A 25,686-nucleotide genomic window follows, 5' to 3' on the forward strand; every position below is an offset into this window, starting at 1 on the left:
TGAGAGACATGGTTAAGATCTAACTATATAGCCCTATTCGCACTGAGAGACATGGTTAAGATCTAACTATATAGCCCTATTCTCACTGAGAGACATGGTTAAGATCTAACTATAGAACCCTATTGTCACTGAGAGACATGGTTAAGATCTAAGTATAGAACCATATTCTCAGTGTAGGACACTACATTAGACCTACAGTACCTATGGGATTTTGGAAGGGAGCTATTAGGACCCTGCTGTCTATAGTGTCCAGCTTCATCCCCATTATCCCACAGGAAAACAATAGCAAAGAAGCCTTATTCATTACAAAGGTCGTAGTGCAAAGGCATGGTTATTGTATATTTGACTGAACCTGGTGTGGCTCTGAAATAATCATTTTCAATGAGCAGAATACAGTTCATGACATTCTGAAGACAAGGAAATATTTCAACGATATTACATGTATAGAAGCAACATTTGTGATTTCTTGCCAGATTGGTTATTTCTTTTAAAACAGAGAAGAACAATGAAGCTAAAAAAAAAAACACCATATCCCAAAGATACAGCATATAATGTTGAAAAAAATAGACATTTGATTACTTAGAGACAGGGCATTTTGATGAAACAATACAATACTTCCCTACAGTCATGGAAGAAAGACATTGCAGTGTTCATAACTTGTAGCTTTATGAAGTTTCACTTCACAGAAGACTGCTCTGCATTTCTACCACTAAGGTATCTTTGTACATTTCATTTTTTAACGTTAAACCTAGAGCCTAATAAAGCTTTGCTCCAATGTTGGTCTCTTGTGGATCTTGTACTCTGCCCTTGTGGTTGTTTTTATCCTGGGAGGACCTCCTCTTCATCATCAACTCTTCAGAGTCACGACAGAGTCCTTCATCGCTGGCGGCCTGGAGGCTGTCGAAGGTCCCCTGTCTCTCCCCATTGGTCCTCAGGTTCTTCTCCTGCCTCCTCCTCCTCTTACACTGCTCCGTACAGCGGTCCAGGTAGCTGAACGTACATCTGGTGTCGGTGGTGCAGGCGTACATTCCCACGGGCACCGCCAGCACCATGGCACACATGATCACAATAATATGGATGAACTTCTCCCGTTGTTCCAGCTGGCTGATGTCACTTCCTGTTAAGAACACGATGCACTGACCGGCGCGGGGCGTCTGGTTCTTCAGCGTCACACACACCTCGTATTTAGTAACCGGTAGGAGGCCGTTGACCTCATAGGTGTTGATGCCCGGCCCGATGTATGTCAACTCTTTTTTGTCAGAGTGGTATTTCCCCAAGTGGACGGTGAACCAGGTCTCTGCAGGGTTGTCCGTCGCCGCGTACCACTCCAGAGTGATGCCGTAGACCGTCTGCTTGGAGATGCGTATGTCAATGTAGACGTTCTCGTCGGCTGAGGACAGGGGGAACGGGGGACGAGACATGGCGGCACCGCCGGAGGAGGAGGAGCCGTTGAAAGACTTGATGTTGATCAGGAAACTGACGGAGAAGTTGCCGATAAAGTTGTTGGCGAAGCAGGTGTAGATGCCTCTGTCTTCCAGGTGCAGGGATGGGATGACCAGCTGAGATCTGATGGTCTCATCGTCCACACGGGTCTCTGCCACTGAAGGGGGAGAGAAAGGACAATTATCCCACTTGGCATACACTGGTTGAATCAACGTTGTTTCCAAGTCATTTCAATGAAATTACGTTGAACCAACGTGGAATAGACGTTGAATTGACATCTGTACCCAGTGGGATGTTGAGTTGTTGGTGTTTAAACATATATTTACAATATTTACAGTAATATGTTGCATTATGAATAGGGAAATGGGGGGGACCTAGACCTAGACCTAGACCTAGTCAGTTGTACAACTGAATGCATTCAACTGAAATGTTTCTTCCATATTTAACCCTCTGAATCAGAGAGGTGGGGGGGTGGGGGGGGCTGCCATAATCAAGTCTTCTGCACCGGGGAAATGTGGGTTAACTTGACAGTATTTTGAGTTTGCCTACAAGAAAAGCTGTTGCAAGCAATCGATGGCGGCTTTTCTACTTAGAAACATAGAAACATCAAGAGCCTACCAAAGTCATGAGTGACATACACATGCATTAGCCTGCTTGTCCTAAATCCTGTCATCAAAGTGGTGTAGCTTACAATAAACTAGGACTGACATATGATATCGTGGTAAATACCCCACTGCAGCAAAGTCACAGCCTAGAATTTGCAATTAAATAAAAACCTTACCAGTAAATCCCTTTATAATCTTCAGGTTGTATGACCAATGGATGGAGGGTTCAGGCCTGGCTTTGACTAAGCACTGGAGGGTTACCTTGTCCCCCAGTGACACCGTCATGTTGGTTTCTGTGGCTGAGGCCTCGGGCTTCATGCATGTTTTCAAATCGACTTCGTGGAAGAACTTCCCCACCCTGGAACTGGGGCCCGTGCACGTCAGGTATGAGTTCATCAGAATTAGAGGCGGACTAATGGTTTTGATAAACTCAACGAAACCTTTGAGGCGGCAGTCACACAGCCAAGGGTTGTCGTGCAGCGCTAAAACAACGTTGGCCTCTCCACCGCTGGCCTCTTTACGTCCTTTTCTCTCCTGAGTGTTGAGGAGAGGCCAGTTGAGGAAGACATCCCTGGATATGACAGTAAGCTGATTGAAGGATAAGTCTAAATAGGTCAAGCCCGGTAGTTGTCTCAGGGCGGATTCGGGGAGCACGTCTAGTCGATTGAGCTTCAGGTCCAAAATGTTCAGGTTCGGCGTGTCCTGGAATGCTGTCCATGGGACTGAACGCAGCTTGTTTCCCTGGAGCCGCAGTTCCGTTAAATTCGTCAGCCCCTCCAGACTTTTGATGTTCATTAGGGTGATGTCGTTGAAATTCAACCATAGAGACGCCAAGGCAGTGACTTTAGAGAAGGAGCCGCTCGGTAATTCGGTCAGGTGGGAATTCTCTATTCGAATTTTACTGAAATAATTTGGGACGTTGTCTGGGATTCGTCCCATGGCTGTTTCCATACAAAGTAAGGATCTAGAAATAAAACCAAAACATTATGGGTTATGGAAGTACGGTTAGAGGAAGTGATCTATATCCCTTATCTATATCCCCATAAGACACAGGCGGCAGGTAGCCTAGCGGTTAAGTGCCGACTATGTGAAACATTTGTGGATGTGTACTGTAAATCACTCTGGATAAAAGCGTCTGCTAAATGAATTAAAATGTCAATGTAAAATCTTATCTCTCCATATTGTCTATTGTTAAAACCAGTCATGAAAAGCCACCATTGAGTTCAGTAATAGCCTACACTTGACCAGTCAATACTGCATATAACGTACTGACACCGTAAGGAAACTCGGTACAAAACTAGCTACACAAGAACTGACAACAAATGACTTACCTTCCCAAGTTATCATTTGTGCAAGAGCAGCCGGGTAAACAAGATGTCGAGGCAGGAGTTACTTTATAGAATAGCCAAGCTATAGCTAATACTGTATACAAGGTGGCCATAATTCCTTTAACAGAAACCCATGTGAAGCATTAGAGCCGAGCATCTCCACAGGGAGGGACGGGCAGTAGAGGTAAACCTATTACCTTAATCTTCCTTGGTGCAATCCCTTTGAGACACCAAATGATACGTTAAAACACGCTGAAAGTTTGTCTTTTTATTTATTTTTTTAGCTATAATCCTCCTTGTGGGGTGGCAGGTAGCATAGTGGTTAGAGGGGCAAGCCAGTAAACCGGAGAGTTGCCCGTTTGAAAACCGGGTCCTACTGGAAAAATCTGCCAGGAAGTGAGCTGGCAACCGGTGGTATCAAATCCTAGATGCCCCCACCCCCCACAACAATAACAGCTTCCCGGGGGCCCAGTTTGGTAGCCCCCTGCACTTCTCCAAAAAACCTATATGTACTTTCGGAGGGGTTGTGTTAACAACGGAAGTCAAATTTCGGTTGAACCTTGTGTGCAATTGACCAATAAAGTGATATCTTTAGAGAAAGTCTGTCACAACATGCATGTTCCCTAATTCATAATTAACGAATGTGACATTTCAGAAAAGAATATGATTTCTCAGAAAAATTATTACTTGATATTAAATATGCACTGACGGTGACTTAGAGCATCGGGAAGTCCAATATGCAATCTGTAGATCAGAGCTACTGAAGACCATTGAGAAAATGGCACTATATACCCAACGTCTCTTATTTGTAGACTGCATGAAACAAAAGGGTCCATGGCTATTAAATGAGGAACGAATGGAAGAGGTCTTCAGACACAAATATGTACGTAGTCTGCAAACGATACTGTACAAAGTAAACGACCACAGTGGCCATAGACGAACGATCAAGTTGTGATCAGCACCGTGGACAGCGCCAATACGAAAAGCTAAACAAAACATAGGCTATCATGTGAAAGCTATCCATCAAATCAAATCAAATGTATTGATAAAGCCCTTCGTACATCAGCTGATATCTCAAAGTGCTGTACAGAAACCCAGCCTAAAACCCCCAAACAGCAAGCAATGCAGGTGTTGAAGCATGTTGGCTAGGAAAAACTCCCAAGAATGGCCAAAACCTAGGAAGAAACCTAGAGAGGAACCAGGCTATGAGGGGTGGCCAGTCCTCTTCTGGCTGTGCCGGGTGGAGATTATAACAGAACATGGCCAAGATGTTCAAATGTTCATAAATGACCAGCATGGTCAAATATTAGGTCTGGGACAGGTAGCACGTCCAGTGAACAGGTCAGGATTCCATGGTGCTGGTCACAACATGTTTCCTCGTAATTTCTTCGTCAGCCCTTCAAATGTATATTATATCATAGTGTAAATTCTAAGGCTTAGCTTAATGCTATTGCCGAGCATACTGGTGCTATGCCATGCTGTGGCTTGGCAGCTGAATGTTTACATCTGCCTGTTTTCACCTCTTGATAATTGACTATTGACACCGGATGGATATCACCCCATTATGATGTTCTGTCTCTTTGAAAACAGAACCTATCCTCTGATTGCTTGAACAAAACGGTTGTCAAAGTGTTCTGGGGAGGAATATGATATTATAGAGCAGGTAAGGATTTAAGAGGACACAAACATTTATAAAAAGTATTTATTTATACACATACAGTACCAGTAAAATGTTTGGACACACCTACTCACTCAAGGGTTTTTCTTTCTTTTTTACATTTAAAAAACATTTTTTTTCTACACTGTAGAATAATAGTGAAGACATCAAAACTATGAAATAACACATATGGAATCATGTAGTGACCAAAAGTGTTAAAGAAATCAAAAATATATTTTAGATTGTATAAATTAGCCACCCTTTGCCTTGATGACAGCTTCACACACTCTTGGCATTCTCTCAACCAGCTTCAACCTGGAATGCATTTCAATTAACAGGTGTGCCTTGTTAAAATGAATTCCTGCATTTGAGCGAATCAGTTATATTTTGACAAGGTAACGGTGGTATACAGAAGACGGCCCTATTTGGTAAAAGACCAAGTCCATATTATGACAAGAACAGTTAAAATAAGCAAAGAGAAATGACAGTCTATCATTACTTTAAGACATGAAGGTCAGTCAATCCGGAACATTTCAAGAACTTTGAATGTTTCTTCAAGTGCAGTCGCAAAAACCATCAATCACTATGATGAAACTGGCACTCATGAGGACCGCCACAAGAAAGGAAGACCCAGAGTTACCTCTGCTGCAGAGCATAAGATCATTAAAGTTAACTGCATCTCAGATTGCAGCCCAAATAAATGCTTCACTGAGTTCAAGTGACAGACACATCTCAACATCATCTGTTCAGAGGAGTCTGCATGAGTCAGGTTTTCATGGTCGAATTGTGGCAGAGAAAACCTTACTAAAGGACACCAATAAGAAGAAGAGACTTGCTTGGGACAAGAAACACGAGCAATGAACATTAGACCAGTGGAAATCTGTCCTTTGGTCTGATGAGTACAAATTGGAGATTTTTGGTTCCAACGGCCGTGTCTTTGTGAGACGCAGAGTAGGTGAACGGATGATCTCCGCATGTGTGGTTCCCACTGTGATACATGAAGGAGGTGTGATGCTGTGGGGAGTTCTTTGCTGGTGACACTGTCAGTGATTTATTCAGGATTCAAGGCACTTAACCAGCATGGCTACCACAGCATTCTGCAGCGACACGCCATCCCATCTGGTTTGCGCTTAATCCCACTATCATTTGTTTTTCAACAGGTCAATGACCCAACACACCTCCAGCCTGTGTAAAGGCTATTTGACCAAGAAGGAGATTAATGGAGTGCTGCATCTGATGACCTGGCCTCCACAATCACCCAACCTCAAACCAATTGAGATGGTTTGGGATGAGTTGGACCACAGAGTGACGAAAAGCAGCCAACAAGTGCTCAGCATATGTGGAAACTCCTTCAAGACTGTTGGAAAAGCATTCCAGGTGAAGCTGGTTGAGAGAATGCCAAGAGTGTAAAAAGCTGTCATCAAGGCAAAGGGTGGCTACTTTGAAGAATCCTATTTTGATTAGTTTAACATTTTTTTGTTGCTACATGATTCCATATGTGTTATTTCATAGTTTTGATGTCTTCACTATTATACTTCACCAATATTCTACAATGTAAAAAAGTTTTAAAATAAAGAAAAACCCTTCAATGAGTAGGTGTGTCCAAACTTTTGACTGGTACTATATATCAGATCAGATCATAGATATATATTACAAAATATATAGTATGTTAGGTTTGATTGGACAGTAAACCTGGCACATTAACGTTTATGGTAAATACAAGAGGTACAAAATATCACTACAGATATGAGTTGCTTCACCAATACTTTAAATGTACATTATTTTGTCAAATAAAAACTACCAGAATTCTGAGGTCAGATTCATTTCAGAATAACTGTCATTACTCTTCCTCCATACGATAAAAAGATGGGTTTCATGTATTCTGGTAGAACGTGCCATTTTGGGTTTCCTTATTCCACCAAGAATTTCTGGAAAACCTGGGAATTTTGCAAAAGTTAGCATAACTGTGTAACCCTAGTGTCATTTCAAAGAAAGGCAACTGCTTACAATATGTTACCCCTTAAAAGTGCATGACAAATATAAAATGCTTATTTCCACATTTTAAATAAAAAAATTGTTTCTTTTTTTTTTTTTTTTTTTTTTTTTTTTTTTTACAGTTCACCGGGTCAAAGGTTGGCCTGTATTTCTGCAAGGCTGTATAATCACAGTTATGTCAGCATTTATTTATCCTATTTATCTAGACTCACATATCTACCACACTTGTCCATGAAACCTTCCGTTGGTTTCTGCCCCGTCTCTGAGCAGTTTCACTCATCTACAATACATCACTTGCCAGAAGAGACCAACCAACCAACTTAAGTTCTGCTTGGAAAGGACAGACTTCTCTGCCCTGTAAAGGTTGAGGCCTTCATTTGGTATCAACAAAAGTACTCACTAGGGGGTCCCTCATTCCTACAAGTAGCCCCAGAGTCCACACTGGACCTAGCAGAGAGCAGTCTGTTGGACTCGTCTGGGTGTTGCCTGGCAAGGTACTCCCCCTCCATCCCCTTAGGCTTCTGTCCCGGGGAGAGGGTCTCGAATGTTACATATGAGTCTTGAATATCTTTGGATTTCCTCCCCAGTAGCTTTTTACAGCGCTTCTTGAGCGCCCCGCAGCAGACGATCAGTGTCAGGGGGACAGCGATCACACAGGCCACGGTGATCACCACCACGTTAATGAGCTTCTGGGTGCCGCTTGCGCTGGCCGCCTCGTCCGTTGAGAAGATTACACACTGCTCCTTTTTAGGGATCAGGCCTTTGACGCAGACGCAGGCGATGTACTTTGTCCTTGGCACAAGGCCGTCGATGGTGATACGGTTCTTTCCCACGCCTACGTTGATCCTCCGCATGTCCCTCTCGCCGAAAACGGCATACAGGACGCTGAACTCGGTGGTGTTCTTGGCCGTTGGGGCCCGCCAGTTCAGGGAGACGGTGTGATCGGTGTCCCCGATGACCTTCACCGATCGTACCACCCGTCTCTCCGGCGGCGCCGATGCCTGCAAAGAAGAGGCGTTGGCTGCCAGGTTGCTAAGAACCTCCTTCTCCACTTCCTTAATAATCGCCGGCTCCGTGGCAGGAGGACCGGGCGTCTGTCCATCGGCCACACTATCCAAAATACTGTAGCTCTCGATATCATACCTCCCTGTGAAACCACTCGGTCCTAGTGGCTCGATGATGGGCATAGCTGCCGTCGTGGTTGGTGGAGGTATGTATCTGGCAACAAGTTTCTTCTGGTAGGCAGCTTTCCCAAATCCACCGGTTTTCCGTCCTCTTTGGTTTCTAGTCTTGGAGCTGCCACCTTGTTCCTCATTTTTAAAGGAGTCTGTGATAACTAGGGAGATGATGGCATCTGCAGTCCCCACGAAGTTGGTGGCTTTGCACATGTATTTCCCAGAATCCCGGTAAGAGACGGCAGGCACACTCAGGATGGACCAAATGATTCCCTCCTTTGAAACTTCTTCCTGAACTGTGAAATAAATACAAACAAAAAAGTAGTTAGAAGGATTAGTGAAAAGAAAACCGTCCATCCATCTGTTATCTAGGCTATTTCAGCTTCTGACTTTACAACACCCAAAATAGATGTCCTAAGTACTGTAGCTACTTATTCAGGCAACAGGCAGACTTATATATATGCCTAGCCTTCAGTCACGGCAGGTCTTAGCCTGATCCCAGATCTGTTTGTTCTGTTCTGTCAACTATGCCAAACAGTTTCCAAGACAGCACAAACAGATCTGGGATCAGGCTAAGACCTGCCGTGACTGGAGCAGGTTTAGAAACACTAAACTTGGAGCAGAAATAAGTCAGCTACTTTTTTGTTTGTTTGTAGTTGTTGTCCTTCATCCCTTTTTAACATATGTAGCAACTGCTTGTTCTTGGCTGTATATTTATGTGTTACACATGAAATAAATTCAATCAATCAATCAATAAATCAATGAATCTCACCAGTGCCGTTCATCTGTTTGCCGTCTGCCCGGGTCCAGGACAGCTCTGGTACTGGGACTCCGATAGTCCCACAACGTAGCAGGACGTTGTTCCCCAGGGAGCTCCTGACCCGGGCCACAGCCGTGTGGACACGGGGCCCCTGGCACCTCTGGAGCTCCGTCTCGCTGAACAGCACCCCCGACAGGCTCTCCGGGTCAGCACAGCGCAGCTTGGTGTCGATCAGAACCACAGAGGATGACGGAGACTTCTGGAACTGGACCAGGTCATAGAGCCGGCAGTCACATAGCCACGGGTTGTCATGGAGACCTACAGCGATGAAGAAAATAAATAATTTCACCAGAATATAAACATTTTAGTCATTTAGCAGGTGCTCTTATCCAGAGTGACTTAAACTAAGGGATTTAAAGAAACTACAATGGTAGCTAAATGAAAATAAATAATCAACACCACTTTTATCATGGTAATAGATAACATACATTTTAGCATTGCAATAGATAACACCAGTTCTACCTTGGTAGTACATAACACAAATATATATATACACATTTTGGACAACTCTTCTTGCTCTGTCTGAACTATAACCTTGTGTTATGTGTGTATAAAGTCAGTTTAGCAAGACGTAATAGTAAGTAGAAAGTAATCATGCTAGTTTGAAGTGAGACGAGTGAATGTATTCTCATTAACCCTACAGTATGGCCTTTACTACAATTAGAGTAATCATTTTACTACTGTTAAATGTCTGATGCATGTCTCCTCCAACTTTTCATTTAATGCTACGTAACACACCACAGGTACTCATGCAATGCATGTTGGGATAAAAGCACCCTGGCTTGCAATGTTGTGGATGGCATCGATTGTTTCTCATGTTTCCTGTGTGTCAACTGCATGTAATCTAAAGGCTTCTATTTCATCCTGGCTTGCGAACCAAATGGGATTCCCTAAAAGCTCAATAAAGATAGTTTTTAATTGCCGAGCAGATCCTTACCTAGAATATATTTGGAACTGTCCCCATCTTCTTGAGACGGTTTCACAGATAACCACATAGAGAGAACCTCAGGAGATACGGTGGCCAGGTTGTTGCTAGATAAGTCCAGGTAGGTCAGGTTCTTGATATAAACGGTCGCCTCGGCCGGGATCGACGATATCTTATTATTATGCAGGTCCAGTAGCCTCAGGTCGGGCATGTCAGTCAGAGATTCCCAGGGGAAAGAGGTGAGCGCGTTCCCTTCCAGTCTCAGCTCTTCCAGACTTCTCAGGCCACGGAAGCTGTCCACATTCAAAGAGTTCAGAGAGTTGAAAGCCAAGCAGAGAAATTCCAACCTGTTGAGGTAGTGAAAGGTTTCGCCGGAGATCCTTGTGATGGCAGTCTTCTCCATCCGCAGTTTCGAGGTGTCTGCAGGAAAGTTGGGTGGGATCAGAGTAATCTGTGGGTCATTGCAAAGGACACTCCTAGATAGATGGAGAGAAAGAAAGGTGCACCTCTTATTGAAAGTCACTGTATAACCTAGTGTAACATGTTCATTCAGATATCTCAACTCTATCACAAGTTTAACCCAAATTAACCATGGACTTGTATGGGTTCATGACACAGGGTAGACGTACAATTACTGCATAAATAAATCAACCAACATATTGTTAAATTTGATCTGTTTAATCTTCAGTTTTTCCCCTTCTTGTTTTTTTTTAAATTCGGTCTAAACGTTAGTAAAACATGGTTTATTAGAACCAAAGAAAGAGGCTTAGAGCAAATTAATCCTTGGATCTATATAAATATATATATATTTGTTTTTTTTTGTTTTAAAGAGAGTAGAAGAGAAGCTGACCTCATACTACCTGCACATTACGCACCACCACACAACAACAACAAAAAATGTGGAATAGAAATTGTTCACATTCACAATTTAAATAGTTGTAATCATTTCTCTGGTTTTTACCTTGCTTTGGATCCGTCTGATAATTTGTGAAAGAAGCAGTTACATTGAGACGGACAAGCGCTGCAAACAAACGGTCCGAAGCAAAATAATGCCAAGCAGAAACCCAGGCTAAAACCTCGAAACATTTTCTCTCCGAAACTATACTACCAAAATATAGGCCTACTATCAAACTAAACTACAAGATCTCTTTTGAAAGAAAAAAAAGTAATGTTTATTTCGTTCTTCCAAGCCAGCGAAGCATCGTGTTGCTATCTCAGTGCCTCATACAGGTCTGAACGTCGTTCTGAAACCCGAGATTAAAAGGATAGACATGGATTAGTGGAAAGGATTTATTTTCATTGACACGATTATTGCCCCATGGCAAATGACAGGCAGGCTGTGTCGTTTCGCTTTGTTTATATACAGAGAAAAACCCTTCCATATAGTTTATTGGAGGGTTTATTATGGAGATTGGAGTGGACGGTTCGTTTTTGGCGGTTCATTGACTGTTATAGACGCGCTGCATGCTATTCTATTGAATGTGAATTTGTGAGTGAAATGCAAAAAGAAAACTGTTGACAATGGATAATTGCTACCATTAAAATATAACCATGTAATAAATAGTATACATATGTTTAATTTTACGGGATTTGCTTCAATACATTTATTAAATAGTTTTGAAAACCTAATTATTAGCACAATTTACTCCCAAACCCCTCATTGACATTTTTCACATCAAACTGTCAGGTCAAAAAGAAAATAGCCATGTGGGAGTCTAAGGCATCAGGAATATTTAGTTTTTCTTTTTAAATCGAGAATTATTGCATTATTATATAGAGTATACGGTTGCATACCATGGATTTGATAGATAACCCATCATTCCACCCCCCCCAAACGTACGAAAATCGGCGCCAAATGTTCAGGCTACACAAGTTATCTATGAAGAAGTTCACTTTACTGTGAAAAAGTCACACTGATGAAGCATCCACCAGTATTATCAAAACACATACAGTAGCCTACGATCCCACAATGCACAGTGGTGTATGGAGAACAAGACCCCAGTTGGAACCTCAATAACATGGAAAGGACCGATGGATGGAAGCTAAGAGTAATGTTAAACAAAACGTTCTTCCATTCATTGGACAGGTTTGAAAAATGTTCTTAATTTGTATATTTTGGTGAATCAGGGTTCTACTGTACACAAGGGGTCATCTGACACTGTTTCAATATTCTATGACTATGCTTCTTCATCCATTTAACGTTTATAGACTTTTTTTCTTCAGGTCTGGGCACAAATTAGTGGGTAAAAAAACTACTGACCCCTCCTGATACTTTATATCAAACTACTGACCCCTCCTCTGATACTTTATATCAAACTACTGACCCCTCCTGACACTTTATATCAAACTACTGACCCCTCCTCTGATACTTTATATCAAACTACTGACCCCTCCCCCTGATACTTTATATCAAACTACTGACCCCTCCTGATACTTTATATCAAACTACTGACCCCTCCCCCTGATACTTTATATCAAACTGCTGACCCCTCCTCCTGATACTTTATATCAAACTACTGACCCCTCCTGATACTTTATATCAAACTACTGACCCCTCCCCCTGATACTTTATATACTTTACAATAGTGCATCTAAATCTGACCCTATCCTAGGTATTCCTTGAAGAGGTATCCCTCTTTATATCAAACTACTGACCCCTCCTTGTGATACTTTATATCAAACTACTGACCCCTCCTCGTGATACTTTATATCAAACTACTGACCCCTCCTCCTGATACTTTATATCAAACTACTGACCCCTCCTCTGATACTTTATATCAAACTACTGACCCCTCCTCTGATACTTTACATCAAACTACTGACCCCTCCTCGTGATACTTTATATAAAACTACTGACCCCTCCTCGTGATACTTTATATCAAACTACTGACCCCTCCTCCTGCTGATACTTTATATCAAACTACTGACCCCTCCTCTGATACTTTATATCAAACTACTGACCCCTCCTCTGATACTTTATATCAAACTACTGACCCCTCCCCCCTGAAACTTTATATCAAACTACTGACCCCTCCTCCTGATACTTTATATCAAACTACTGACCCCTCCTGATACTTTATATCAAACTACTGACCCCTCCCCTGATACTTTATATCAAACTACTGACCCCTCCTCTGATACTTTATATCAAACTACTGACCCCTCCTGACACTTTATATCAAACTACTGACCCCTCCTCTGATACTTTATATCAAACTACTGACCCCTCCTGATACTTTATATCAAACTACTGACCCCTCCTGATACTTTATATCAAACTACTGACCCCTCCTGATACTTTATATCAAACTACTGACCCCTCCCCCTGATACTTTATATCAAACTACTGACCCCTCCCCCTGATACTTTATATCAAACTACTGACCCCTCCTGATACTTTATATCAAACTACTGACCCCTCCTGATACTTTATATCAAACTACTGACCCCTCCTGATACTTTATATCAAACTACTGACCCCTCCTCTGATACTTTATATCAAACTACTGACCCCTCCTCTGATACTTTATATCAAACTACTGACCCCTCCTCTGATACTTTATATCAAACTACTGACCCCTCCTGACACTTTATATCAAACTACTGACCCCTCTTGATACTTTATATCAAACTACTGACCCCTCCTCCTGATACTTTATATCAAACTACCGACCCCTCCTCCTGACACTTTATATCAAACTACTGACCCCTCCTCCTGACACTTTATATCAAACTACTGACCCCTCCTCTGATACTTTATATCAAACTACTGACCCCTCCCCCTGATACTTTATATCAAACTACTGACCCCTCCTCTGATACTTTATATCAAACTACTGACCCCTCCTCTGATACTTTATATCAAACTACTGACCCCCCCCTGACACTTTATATCAAACTACTGACCCCTCCCCCTGATACTTTATATCAAACTACTGACCCCTCCCCCTGATACTTTATATCAAACTACTGACCCCTCTTGATACTTGATATCAAACTACTGACCCCCCCTCTGATACTTTATATCAAACTACTGACCCCTCCCCCTGATACTTTATATCAAACTACTGACCCCTCCCCCTGATACTTTATATCAAACTACTGACCCCTCCTGATACTTTATATCAAACTACTGACCCCTCCTGATACTTTATATGAAACTACTGACCCCTCCTGATACTTTATATCAAACTACTGACCCCTCCTGACACTTTATATCAAACTACTGACCCCTCTTGATACTTTATATCAAACTACTGACCCCTCCTCCTGATACTTTATATCAAACTACTGACCCCCCCTGATACTTTATATCAAACTACTGACCCCTCCTCTGATACTTTATATCAAACTACTGACCCCTCCTCTGATACTTTATATCAAACTACTGACCCCTCCTGACACTTTATATCAAACTACTGACCCCTCTTGATACTTTATATCAAACTACTGACCCCCCCTGATACTTTATATCAAACTACTGACCCCTCCTCTGATACTTTATATCAAACTACTGACCCCTCCTCTGATACTTTATATCAAACTACTGACCCCTCCTGATACTTTATATCAAACTACTGACCCCTCCTGACACTTTATATCAAACTACTGACCCCTCTTGATACTTTATATCAAACTACTGACCCCTCCTCCTGATACTTTATATCAAACTACCGACCCCTCCTCCTGACACTTTATATCAAACTACTGACCCCTCCTCCTGATACTTTATATCAAACTACTGACCCATCCCCCTGATACTTTATATCAAACTACTGACCCCTCCTCTGATACTTTATATCAAACTACTGACCCCTCCTCTGATACTTTATATCAAACTACTGACCCCCCCCCCCCTGACACTTTATATCAAACTACTGACCCCTCTTGATACTTGATAGCAAACTACTGACCCCCCTCTGATACTTTATATCAAACTACTGACCCCTCCCCCCTGATACTTTATATCAAACTACTGACCCCTCCCCCTGATACTTTATATCAAACTACTGACCCCTCCCCCTGATACATTATATCAAACTACTGACCCCTCCCCCTGATACTTTATATCAAACTACTGACCCCTCCTCTGATACTTTATATCAAACTACTGACCCCTCTTGATACTTGATAGCAAACTACTGACCCCCCTCTGATACTTTATATCAAACTACTGACCCCTCCCTGATACTTTATCCTACTCCCCCTGATACTTTATATCAAACTACTGACCCCTCCTGATACTTTATATCAAACTACTGACCCCTCCCCCTGATACTTTATATCAAACTACTGACCCCTCCCCTGATACTTTATATCAAACTACTGACCCCTCCCCTGATACATTATATCAAACTACTGACCCCTCCCCCTGATACTTTATATCAAACTACTGCCCCCCCTCCTGATACTTTATATCAAACTACTGACCCCTCCTCTGATACTTTATATCAAACTACTGACCCCTCCCCCTGATACTTTATATCAAACTACTGACCCCTGCCCCTGATACTTTATATCAAACTACTGACCCCCCCTCCTGATACTTTATATCAAACTACTGACCCCTCCTGATACTTTAATTCAAACTACTGACCCCCCCTCTGATACTTTATATCAAACTACTGACCCCTCCTCTGATACTTTATATCAAACTACTGACCCCTCCTCTGATATATTATATCAAACTACTGACCCCTCCTCTGATACTTTATATCAAACTACTGACCCCTCCTCTGATACTTTATATCAAACTACTGACCCCTCCCCCTGATACTTTATATCAAACTACTGACCCCTCCTCTGATATATTATATCAAACTACTGACCCCTCCCCCTGATACTTTATATCAAACTACTGACCCCTCCTCCTGATACTTTATATCAAACTACTGACCCCTCCTCTGATACATTATATCAAACTACTGACCCCTCCTCTGATACATTATATAAAACTACTGACCCCTCCCCCTGACACTTTATATCAAACTACTGACCCCTCTTGATACTTGATAGCAAACTACTGACCCCCCCTCTGATACTTTATATCAAACTACTGACCCCTCCCCCTGATACTTTATATCAAACTACTGACCCCTCCCCCTGATACTTTATATCAAACTACTGACCCCTCCCCCTGATACATTATATCAAACTACTGACCCCTCCCCCTGATACTTTATATCAAACTACTGACCCCTCCTCTGATACTTTATATCAAACTACTGACCCCTCTTGATACTTGATAGCAAACTACTGACCCCCCCTCTGATACTTTATATCAAACTACTGACCCCTCCCCCTGATACTTTATATCAAACTACTGACCCCTCCTGATACTTTATATCAAACTACTGACCCCTCCCCCTGATACTTTATATCAAACTACTGACCCCTCCCCCTGATACTTTATATCAAACTACTGACCCCTCCCCCTGATACATTATATCAAACTACTGACCCCTCCCCCTGATACTTTATATCAAACTACTGCCCCCCCTCCTGATACTTTATATCAAACTACTGACCCCTCCTCTGATACTTTATATCAAACTACTGACCCCTCCCCTGATACTTTATATCAAACTACTGACCCCTCCCCTGATACTTTATATCAAACTACTGACCCCTCCTCCTGATACTTTATATCAAACTACTGACCCCTCCTGATACTTTATATTCAAACTACTGACCCCCCCTCTGATACTTTATATCAAACTACTGACCCCTCCTCTGATACATTATATCAAACTACTGACCCCTCCTCTGATACTTTATATCAAACTACTGACCCCTCCTCTGATATATTATATCAAACTACTGACCCCTCCTCTGATACTTTATATCAAACTACTGACCCCTCCTCTGATACTTTATATCAAACTACTGACCCCTCCCCCTGATACTTTATATCAAACTACTGACCCCTCCTCTGATATATTATATCAAACTACTGACCCCTCCCCCTGATACTTTATATCAAACTACTGACCCCTCCTCCTGATACTTTATATCAAACTACTGACCCCTCCTCTGATACTTTATATCAAACTACTGACCCCTCCTCTGATACTTTATATCAAACTACTGACCCCTCCCCCTGATACTTTATATCAAACTACTGACCCCTCCAAACTGATACTTTATATCAAACTACTGACCCCTCCCCTGATACTTTATATCAAACTACTGACCCCTCCCCTCTGATACTTTATATCAAACTACTGACCCCTCCTGATACTTTATATCAAACTACTGACCACTCCTGATACTTTATATCAAACTACTGACCCCTCCTCTCCTGATACTTTATATCAAACTACTGACCCCTCCTGATACTTTATATCAAACTACTGACCCCTCCCCTGATACTTTATATCAAACTACTGACCCCTCCTGATACTTTATATCAAACTACTGACCCTCCCTCCCCCCCCCTGATACTTTATATCAAACTACTGACCCCTCCTGATACTTTATATCAAACTACTGACCCCTCCCCCGATACTTTATATCAAACTACTGACCCCTCCCCTGATACTTTATATCAAACTACTGACCCCTCCTGATACTTTATATCAAACTACTGACCCCTCCTGATACTTTATATCAAACTACTGACCCCTCCCTGATACTTTATATCAAACTACTGACCCCTCCCCTGATACTTTATATCAAACTACTGACCCTCCCCTGATACTTTATATCAAACTACTGACCCCCCTGATACTTTATATCAAACTACTGACCCCTCCTGATACTTTATATCAAACTACTGACCCCCTCCTTTATATCAAACTACTGACTTTATATCAAACTACTGACCCCTCCCCCTGATACTTTATATCAAACTACTGACCCCTCCTCTGATACTTTATATCAAACTACTGACCCCTCCCCTACTGAAACTATACTTTATACTTTATATCAAACTACTGACCCCTCCTGATACTTTATATCAAACTACTGACCCCTCCTGATACCTACTGACCCCTCCCCTGATACTTTATATCAAACTACTGACCCCTCCCCCTGATACTTTATATCAAACTACTGACCCCTCCTGATACTTTATATCAAACTACTGACCCCTCCTGATACTTTATATCAAACTACTGACCCCTCCTGATACTTTATATCAAACTACACCCCTTTATATCAAACTACTGACCCCTCCTGATACTTTATATCAAACTACTGACCCCTCCTGATACTTTATATCAAACTACTGACCCTCCCTGATACTTTATATCAAACTACTGACCCCTCCCCCCTGATACTTTATATCAAACTACTGACCCCTCCCTGATACTTTATATCAAACTACTGACCCTCCCCCTGATACTTTATATCAAACTACTGACCCCTCCTGATACTTTATATCAAACTACTGACCCCTCCCTGATACTTTATATCAAACTACTGACCCCTCCTGATACTTTATATCAAACTACTGACCCCTCCCCTGATACTTTATATCAAACTACTGACCCCTCCTGATACTTTATATCAAACTACTGACCCCTCCCCTGATACTTTATATCAAACTACTGACCCCTCCTGATACTTTATATCAAACTACTGACCCCTCCTGATACTTTATATCAAACTACTGATACTTTATATCAAACTACTGACCCCTCCTGATACTTTATATCAAACTACTGACCCCTCCCCTGATACTTTATATCAAACTACTGACCCCTCCCTGATACTTTATATCAAACTACTGACCCCTCCTGATACTTTATATCAAACTACTGACCCCTCCCCTTTATATCAAACTGATACTTTATATCAAACTACTGACCCTGACTCCTGATACTTTATATCAAACTACTGACCCCTCCCCTGATACTTTATATCAAACTACTGATACTTTATATCAAACTACTGACCCCTCCTGATACTTTATATCAAACTACTGACCCCTCCCCCTGATACTTTATATCAAACTACTGACCCCTCCTGATACTTTATATCAAACTACTGACCCCTCCTGATACTTTATATCAAACTACTGACCCCTCTTTATATCAAACTACTGATACTTTATATCAAACTACTGACCCCTCCTCTGATACTTTATATCAAACTACTGACCCCTCCTGATACTTTATATCAAAATACTGACCCCTCCTCTGATACTTTATATCAAACTACTGACCCCTCCTCTGATACTTTATATCAAACTACTGACCCCTCCTGATACTTTATATCAAACTACTGACCCCTCCTGATACTTTATATCAAACTACTGATCCTGATACTTTATATCAAACTACTGACCCCTCCCCTGATACTTTATATCAAACTACTGACCCCTCTGATACTTTATATCAAACTACTGACCCCTCCCCTGATACTTTATATCAAACTACTGACCCCTCCTGATACTTTATATCAAACTACTGACCCCTCCTTGATACTTTATATCAAACTACTGACCCCTCCCCTGATACTTTATATCAAACTACTGACCCCTCCTCTGATACTTTATATCAAACTACTGACCCCTCCTCTTTATATCAAACTACTGACCCTCCTGATACTTTATATCAAACTACTGACCCCTCCCCTGATACTTTATATCAAACTACTGACCCTCCCCTGATACTTTATATCAAACTACTGACCCCTCCTGATACTTTATATCCTGACCCCTCCTGATACTTTATATCAAACTACTGACCCCTCCTGATACTTTATATCAAACTACTGACCCCTCCTGATACTTTATATCAAACTACTGACCCCTCCCTGATACTTTATATCAAACTACTACCCCTCCTGATAATATCAAACTACTGACCCCTCCTCCTGAAACTTTATATCAAACTACTGACCCCTCCTGATACTTTATATCAAACTACTGACCCCTCCCCCTGATACTTTATATCAAACTACTGACCCCTCCTCCTGATACTTTATATCAAACTACTGACCCCTCCTGATACTTTATATCAAACTACTGACCCCTCCTGATACTTTATATCAAACTACTGACCCCTCCTGATACTTTATATCAAACTACTGACCCCTCCTGATACTTTATATCAAACTACTTTATATCAAACTACTGACCCCTCCTGATACTTTATATCAAACTACTGACCCCTCCTGATACTTTATATCAAACTACTGACCCCTCCTGATACTTTATATCAAACTACTGACCCCTCCTGATACTTTATATCAAACTACTGACCCCTCCTGATACTTTATATCAAACTACTGACCCCTCCCCTGATACTTTATATCAAACTACTGACCCCTCCTGATACTTTATATCAAACTACTGACCCCTCCTGATACTTTAAACTATCCCCTCCTGATAACTACTGACCCCTCCTCTGATACTTTATATCAAACTACTGACCCCTCCTGATACTTTATATCAAACTACTGACCCCTCCTGATACTTTATATCAAACTACTGACCCCTCCTGATACTTTATATCAAACTACTGACCCCTCCTGATACTTTATATCAAACTACTGACCCCTCCTGATACTTTATATCAAACTACTGACCCCTCCTGATACTTTATATCAAACTACTGACCCCTCCTGATACTTTATATCAAACTACTGACCCCTCCTGATACTTTATATCAAACTACTGACCCCTCCTGATACTTTATATCAAACTACTGACCCCTCCCCCTGATACTTTATATCAAACTACTGACCCCTCCTGATACTTTATATCAAACTACTGACCCCTCCCCTCCCCCTGATACTTTATATCAAACTACTGACCCCTCCCTGATACTTTATATCAAACTACTGACCCCTCCTGATACTTTATATCAAACTACTGACCCCTCCTCTGATACTTTATATCAAACTACTGACCCCTCCTCTGATACTTTATATCAAACTACTGACCCCTCCCCCTGATACTTTATATCAAACTACTGACCCCTCCTCTGATACTTTATATCAAACTACTGACCCCTCCTGATACTTTATATCAAACTACTGACCCCTCCTGATACTTTATATCAAACTACTGACCCCTCCTGATGCTTTATATCAAACTACTGACCCCTCCCTGATACTTTATATCAAACTACTGACCCCTCCCCCCTGATACTTTATATCAAACTACTGACCCCTCCTGATACTTTATATCAAACTACTGACCCCTCCTGATAATTTATATCAAACTACTGACCCTCCCCCTGATACTTTATATCAAACTAACCCCTCCTCTGATACTTTATATCAAACTACTGACCCTCCTGATACTTTATATCAAACTACTGACCCCTCCCCCTGATACTTTATATCAAACTACTGACCCCTCCTCTGATACTTTATATCAAACTACTGACCCCTCCCCCTGATACTTTATATCAAACTACTGACCCCTCCTGATACTTTATATCAAACTACTGACCCCTCCTGATACTTTATATCAAACTACTGACCCCTCCCCCTGATACTTTATATCAAACTACTGACCCCTCCTGATACTTTATATCAAACTACTGACCCCTCCCCCTGATACTTTATATCAAACTACTGACCCCTCCTGATACTTTATATCAAACTACTGACCCCTCCTGATACTTTATATCAAACTACTGACCCCTCCTGATACTTTATATCAAACTACTGACCCCTCCTCTATACTTTATATCAAACTACTGACCCCTCCTGATACTTTATATCTGAAACTTTATATCAAACTACTGACCCCTCCTGATACTTTATATCAAACTACTGACCCCTCCCCCTGATACTTTATATCAAACTACTGACCCCCCTGATACTTTATATCAAACTACTGACCCCTCCTCTGATACTTTATATCAAACTACTGACTGACCCTCCTCCTGATACTTTATATCAAACTACTGACCCCTCCTGATACTTTATATCAAACTACTGACCCCTCCCTGATACTTTATATCAAACTACTGACCCCTCCTCCTGATACTTTATATCAAACTACTGACCCCTCCCTGATACTTTATATCAAACTACTGACCCCTCCCCCTGATACTTTATATCAAACTACTGACCCCTCCCTGATACTTTATATCAAACTACTGACCCCTCCCCTGATACTTTATATCAAACTACTGACCCCTCCTGATACTTTATATCAAACTACTGACCCCTCCTGATACTTTATATATCAAACTTTATATCAAACTACTGACCCCTCCTGATACTTTATATCAAACTACTGACCCCTCCTGATACTTTATATCAAACTACCCCTCCCCCCTGATACTTTATATCAAACTACTGACCCCTGATACTTTATATCAAACTACTGACCCCTCCTCTGATACTTTATATCAAACTACTGACCCCTCCTCTGATACTTTATATCAAACTACTGACCCCTCCTGATACTTTATATCAAACTACTGACCCCTCCCCCTGATACTTTATATCAAACTACTGACCCCTCCCCCTGATACTTTATATCAAACTACTGACCCCTCCCCCTGATACTTTATATCAAACTACTGACCCCTCCTGATACTTTATATCAAACTACTGACCCCTCCTGATACTTTATATCAAACTACTGACCCCTCCTGATACCAAACTGATACTTTATATCAAACTACTGACCCCTCCTGATACTTTATATCAAACTACTGACCCCTCCTGATACTTTATATCAAACTACTGACCCCTCCTGATACTTTATATCAAACTACTGACCCCTCCTGATACTTTATATCAAACTACTGACCCCTCCCCATGATACTTTATATCAAACTACTGACCCCTCCTCTGATACTTTATATCAAACTACTGACCCCTCCTGATACTTTATATCAAACTACTGACCCCCTCCTGATACTTTATATCAAACTACTGACCCCTCCTCTGATACTTTATATCAAACTACTGACCCCTCCCTGATACTTTATATCAAACTACTGACCCCTCCTGATACTTTATATCAAACTACTGACCCCTCCTCTGATACTTTATATCAAACTACTGACCCCTCCTCCTGATACTTTATATCAAACTACTGACCCCTCCTGATACTTTATATCAAACTACTGACCCCTCCCTGATACTTTATATCAAACTACTGATACTTTATATCCTCCCCCTGACTCCTCCCCCGATACTTTATATCAAACTACTGACCCCTCCTGATACTTTATATCAAACTACTGGACTGATGATACTTTATATCAAACTACTGACCCCTCCTGATACTTTATATCAAACTACTGACCCCTCCTCTGATACTTTATATCAAACTACTGACCCCTCCTCCTGATACTTTATATCAAACTACTGACCCCTCCTGATACTTTATATCAAACTACTGACCCCTCCCCCTGATACTTTATATCAAACTACTGACCCCTCCTGATACTTTATATCAAACTACTGACCCCTCCTCTGATACTTTATATCAAACTACTGACCCCTCCTGATACTTTATATCAAACTACTGACCCCTCCTGATACTTTATATCAAACTACTGACCCCTCCCCCTGATACTTTATATCAAACTACTGACCCCTCCTCCTGATACTTTATATCAAACTACTGACCCCTCCTGATACTTTATATCAAACTACTGACCCTACTCCCCTCCTGATACTTTATATCAAACTACTGACCCCTCCTGATACTTTATATCAAACTACTGACCCCTCCTCTGATACTTTATATCAAACTACTGACCCCTCCTCTGATACTTTATATCAAACTACTGACCCCTCCTGATACTTTATATCAAACTACTGACCCCTCCTCTGATACTTTATATCAAACTACTGACCCCTCCTCTGATACTTTATATCAAACTACTGACCCCTCCCCTGATACTTTATATCAAACTACTGACCCCTCCTGATACTTTATATCAAACTACTGACCCCTCCCCTGATACTTTATATCAAACTACTGACCCCCCTGATACTTTATATCAAACTACTGACCCCTCCTCTGATACTTTATATCAAACTACTGACCCCTCCTGATACTTTATATCAAACTACTGACCCCTCCCTTTATATCAAACTACTGACCCCTCTCTGATACTTTATATCAAACTACTGACCCCTCCCCCTGATACTTTATATCAAACTACTGACCCCTCCTGATACTTTATATCAAACTACTGACCCCTCCTGATACTTTATATCAAACTACTGACCCCTCCTGATACTTTATATCAAACTACTGACCCCTCCCCTGATACTTTATATCAAACTACTGACCCCTCCCCTGATACTTTATATCAAACTACTGACCCCCCCTGATACTTTATATCAAACTACTGACCCCTCCTTTATATCAAACTACTGACCCCTCCTGATACTTTATATCAAACTACTGACCCCCCCTGATACTTTATATCAAACTACTGACCCCTCCTGATACTTTATATCAAACTACTGACCCCTCCTGATACTTTATATCAAACTACTGACCCCTCCCCCTGATACTTTATATGAAACTACTGACCCCTCCCCCCCCTCCTGATACTTTATATCAAACTACTGACCCCTCCTCTGATACTTTATATCAAACTACTGACCCCTCCTCTGATACTTTATATCAAACTACTGACCCCTCCCCTGATACTTTATATCAAACTACTGACCCCTCCTCTGATACTTTATATCAAACTACTGACCCTCCCCTGATACTTTATATCAAACTACTGACCCCTCCTGATACTTTATATCAAACTACTGACCCCTCCTGATACTGATACTTTATATCAAACTACTGACCCCTCCCCTGATACTTTATATCAAACTACTGACCCCTCCTCCTGATACTTTATATCAAACTACTGACCCCTCCTGATACTTTATATCAAACTACTGACCCCTCCCCCTGATACTTTATATCAAACTACTGACCCCTCCTCTGATACTTTATATCAAACTACTGACCCCTCCCCCTGATACTTTATATCAAACTACTGACCCCTCCTCCTGAAACTTTATATCAAACTACTGACCCCTCCTGATACTTTATATCAAACTACTGACCCCTCCCCCTGATACTTTATATCAAACTACTGACCCCTCCTCCTGATACTTTATATCAAACTACTGACCCCTCCCCCTGATACTTTATATCAAACTACTGACCCCTCCTCTGATACTTTATATCAAACTACTGACCCCTCCTGATACTTTATATCAAACTACTGACCCCTCCTGATACTTTATATCAAACTACTGACCCCTCCTGATACTTTATATCAAACTACTGACCCCTCCTGATACTTTATATCAAACTACTGACCCCTCCTCTGATACTTTATATCAAACTACTGACCCCTCCTGATACTTTATATCAAACTACTGACCCCTCCTCTGATACTTTATATCAAACTACTGACCCCTCCTGATACTTTATATCAAACTACTGACCCCTCCTGATACTTTATATCAAACTACTGACCCCTCCCCCTGATACTTTATATCAAACTACTGACCCCTCCTGATACTTTATATCAAACTACTGACCCCTCCCCTCCTGATACTTTATATCAAACTACTGACCCCTCCTGATACTTTATATCAAACTACTGACCCCTCCTGATACTTTATATCAAACTACTGACCCCTCCTACTTTATATCAAACTACTGATACTTTATATCAAACTACTGACCCCTCCTGATACTTTATATCAAACAAACTACTTTATATCAAACTACTGACCCCTCCTACTTTATATCAAACTACTGACCCCTCCTGATACTTTATATCAAACTAC

General features: G+C 41.4%; 2 protein-coding genes across 2 annotated transcripts; both read right to left on the reverse strand.

Moving 5' to 3' along the window:
• Nucleotides 1–323: 323 nt before the first annotated feature.
• On the reverse strand, nt 324–3,489 carry LOC135525095 (leucine-rich repeat, immunoglobulin-like domain and transmembrane domain-containing protein 2). Its single transcript, XM_064952848.1, has 3 exons — nt 3,380–3,489; nt 2,225–3,012; nt 324–1,600 (listed from the first exon to the last, which is right to left on the reverse strand). The coding sequence occupies exons 1-3, from the start codon at nt 3,487–3,489 to the stop codon at nt 756–758; spliced, it is 1,743 nt and encodes a 580-aa protein (XP_064808920.1). The 3' UTR covers nt 324–755.
• A 3,687-nt stretch (nt 3,490–7,176) lies between these two features.
• LOC135525096 (leucine-rich repeat, immunoglobulin-like domain and transmembrane domain-containing protein 1) lies at nt 7,177–11,034 on the reverse strand. The gene is made up of 4 exons (XM_064952849.1): nt 10,910–11,034; nt 9,961–10,424; nt 8,976–9,281; nt 7,177–8,499 (listed from the first exon to the last, which is right to left on the reverse strand). The coding sequence occupies exons 1-4, from the start codon at nt 11,032–11,034 to the stop codon at nt 7,412–7,414; spliced, it is 1,983 nt and encodes a 660-aa protein (XP_064808921.1). The 3' UTR covers nt 7,177–7,411.
• Between the last annotated feature and the right edge of the window lie 14,652 nt (nt 11,035–25,686).

This window comes from Oncorhynchus masou, chromosome 31 (genome assembly GCF_036934945.1).
Source record: "Oncorhynchus masou masou isolate Uvic2021 chromosome 31, UVic_Omas_1.1, whole genome shotgun sequence".
Taxonomy (NCBI): domain Eukaryota; kingdom Metazoa; phylum Chordata; class Actinopteri; order Salmoniformes; family Salmonidae; genus Oncorhynchus; species Oncorhynchus masou.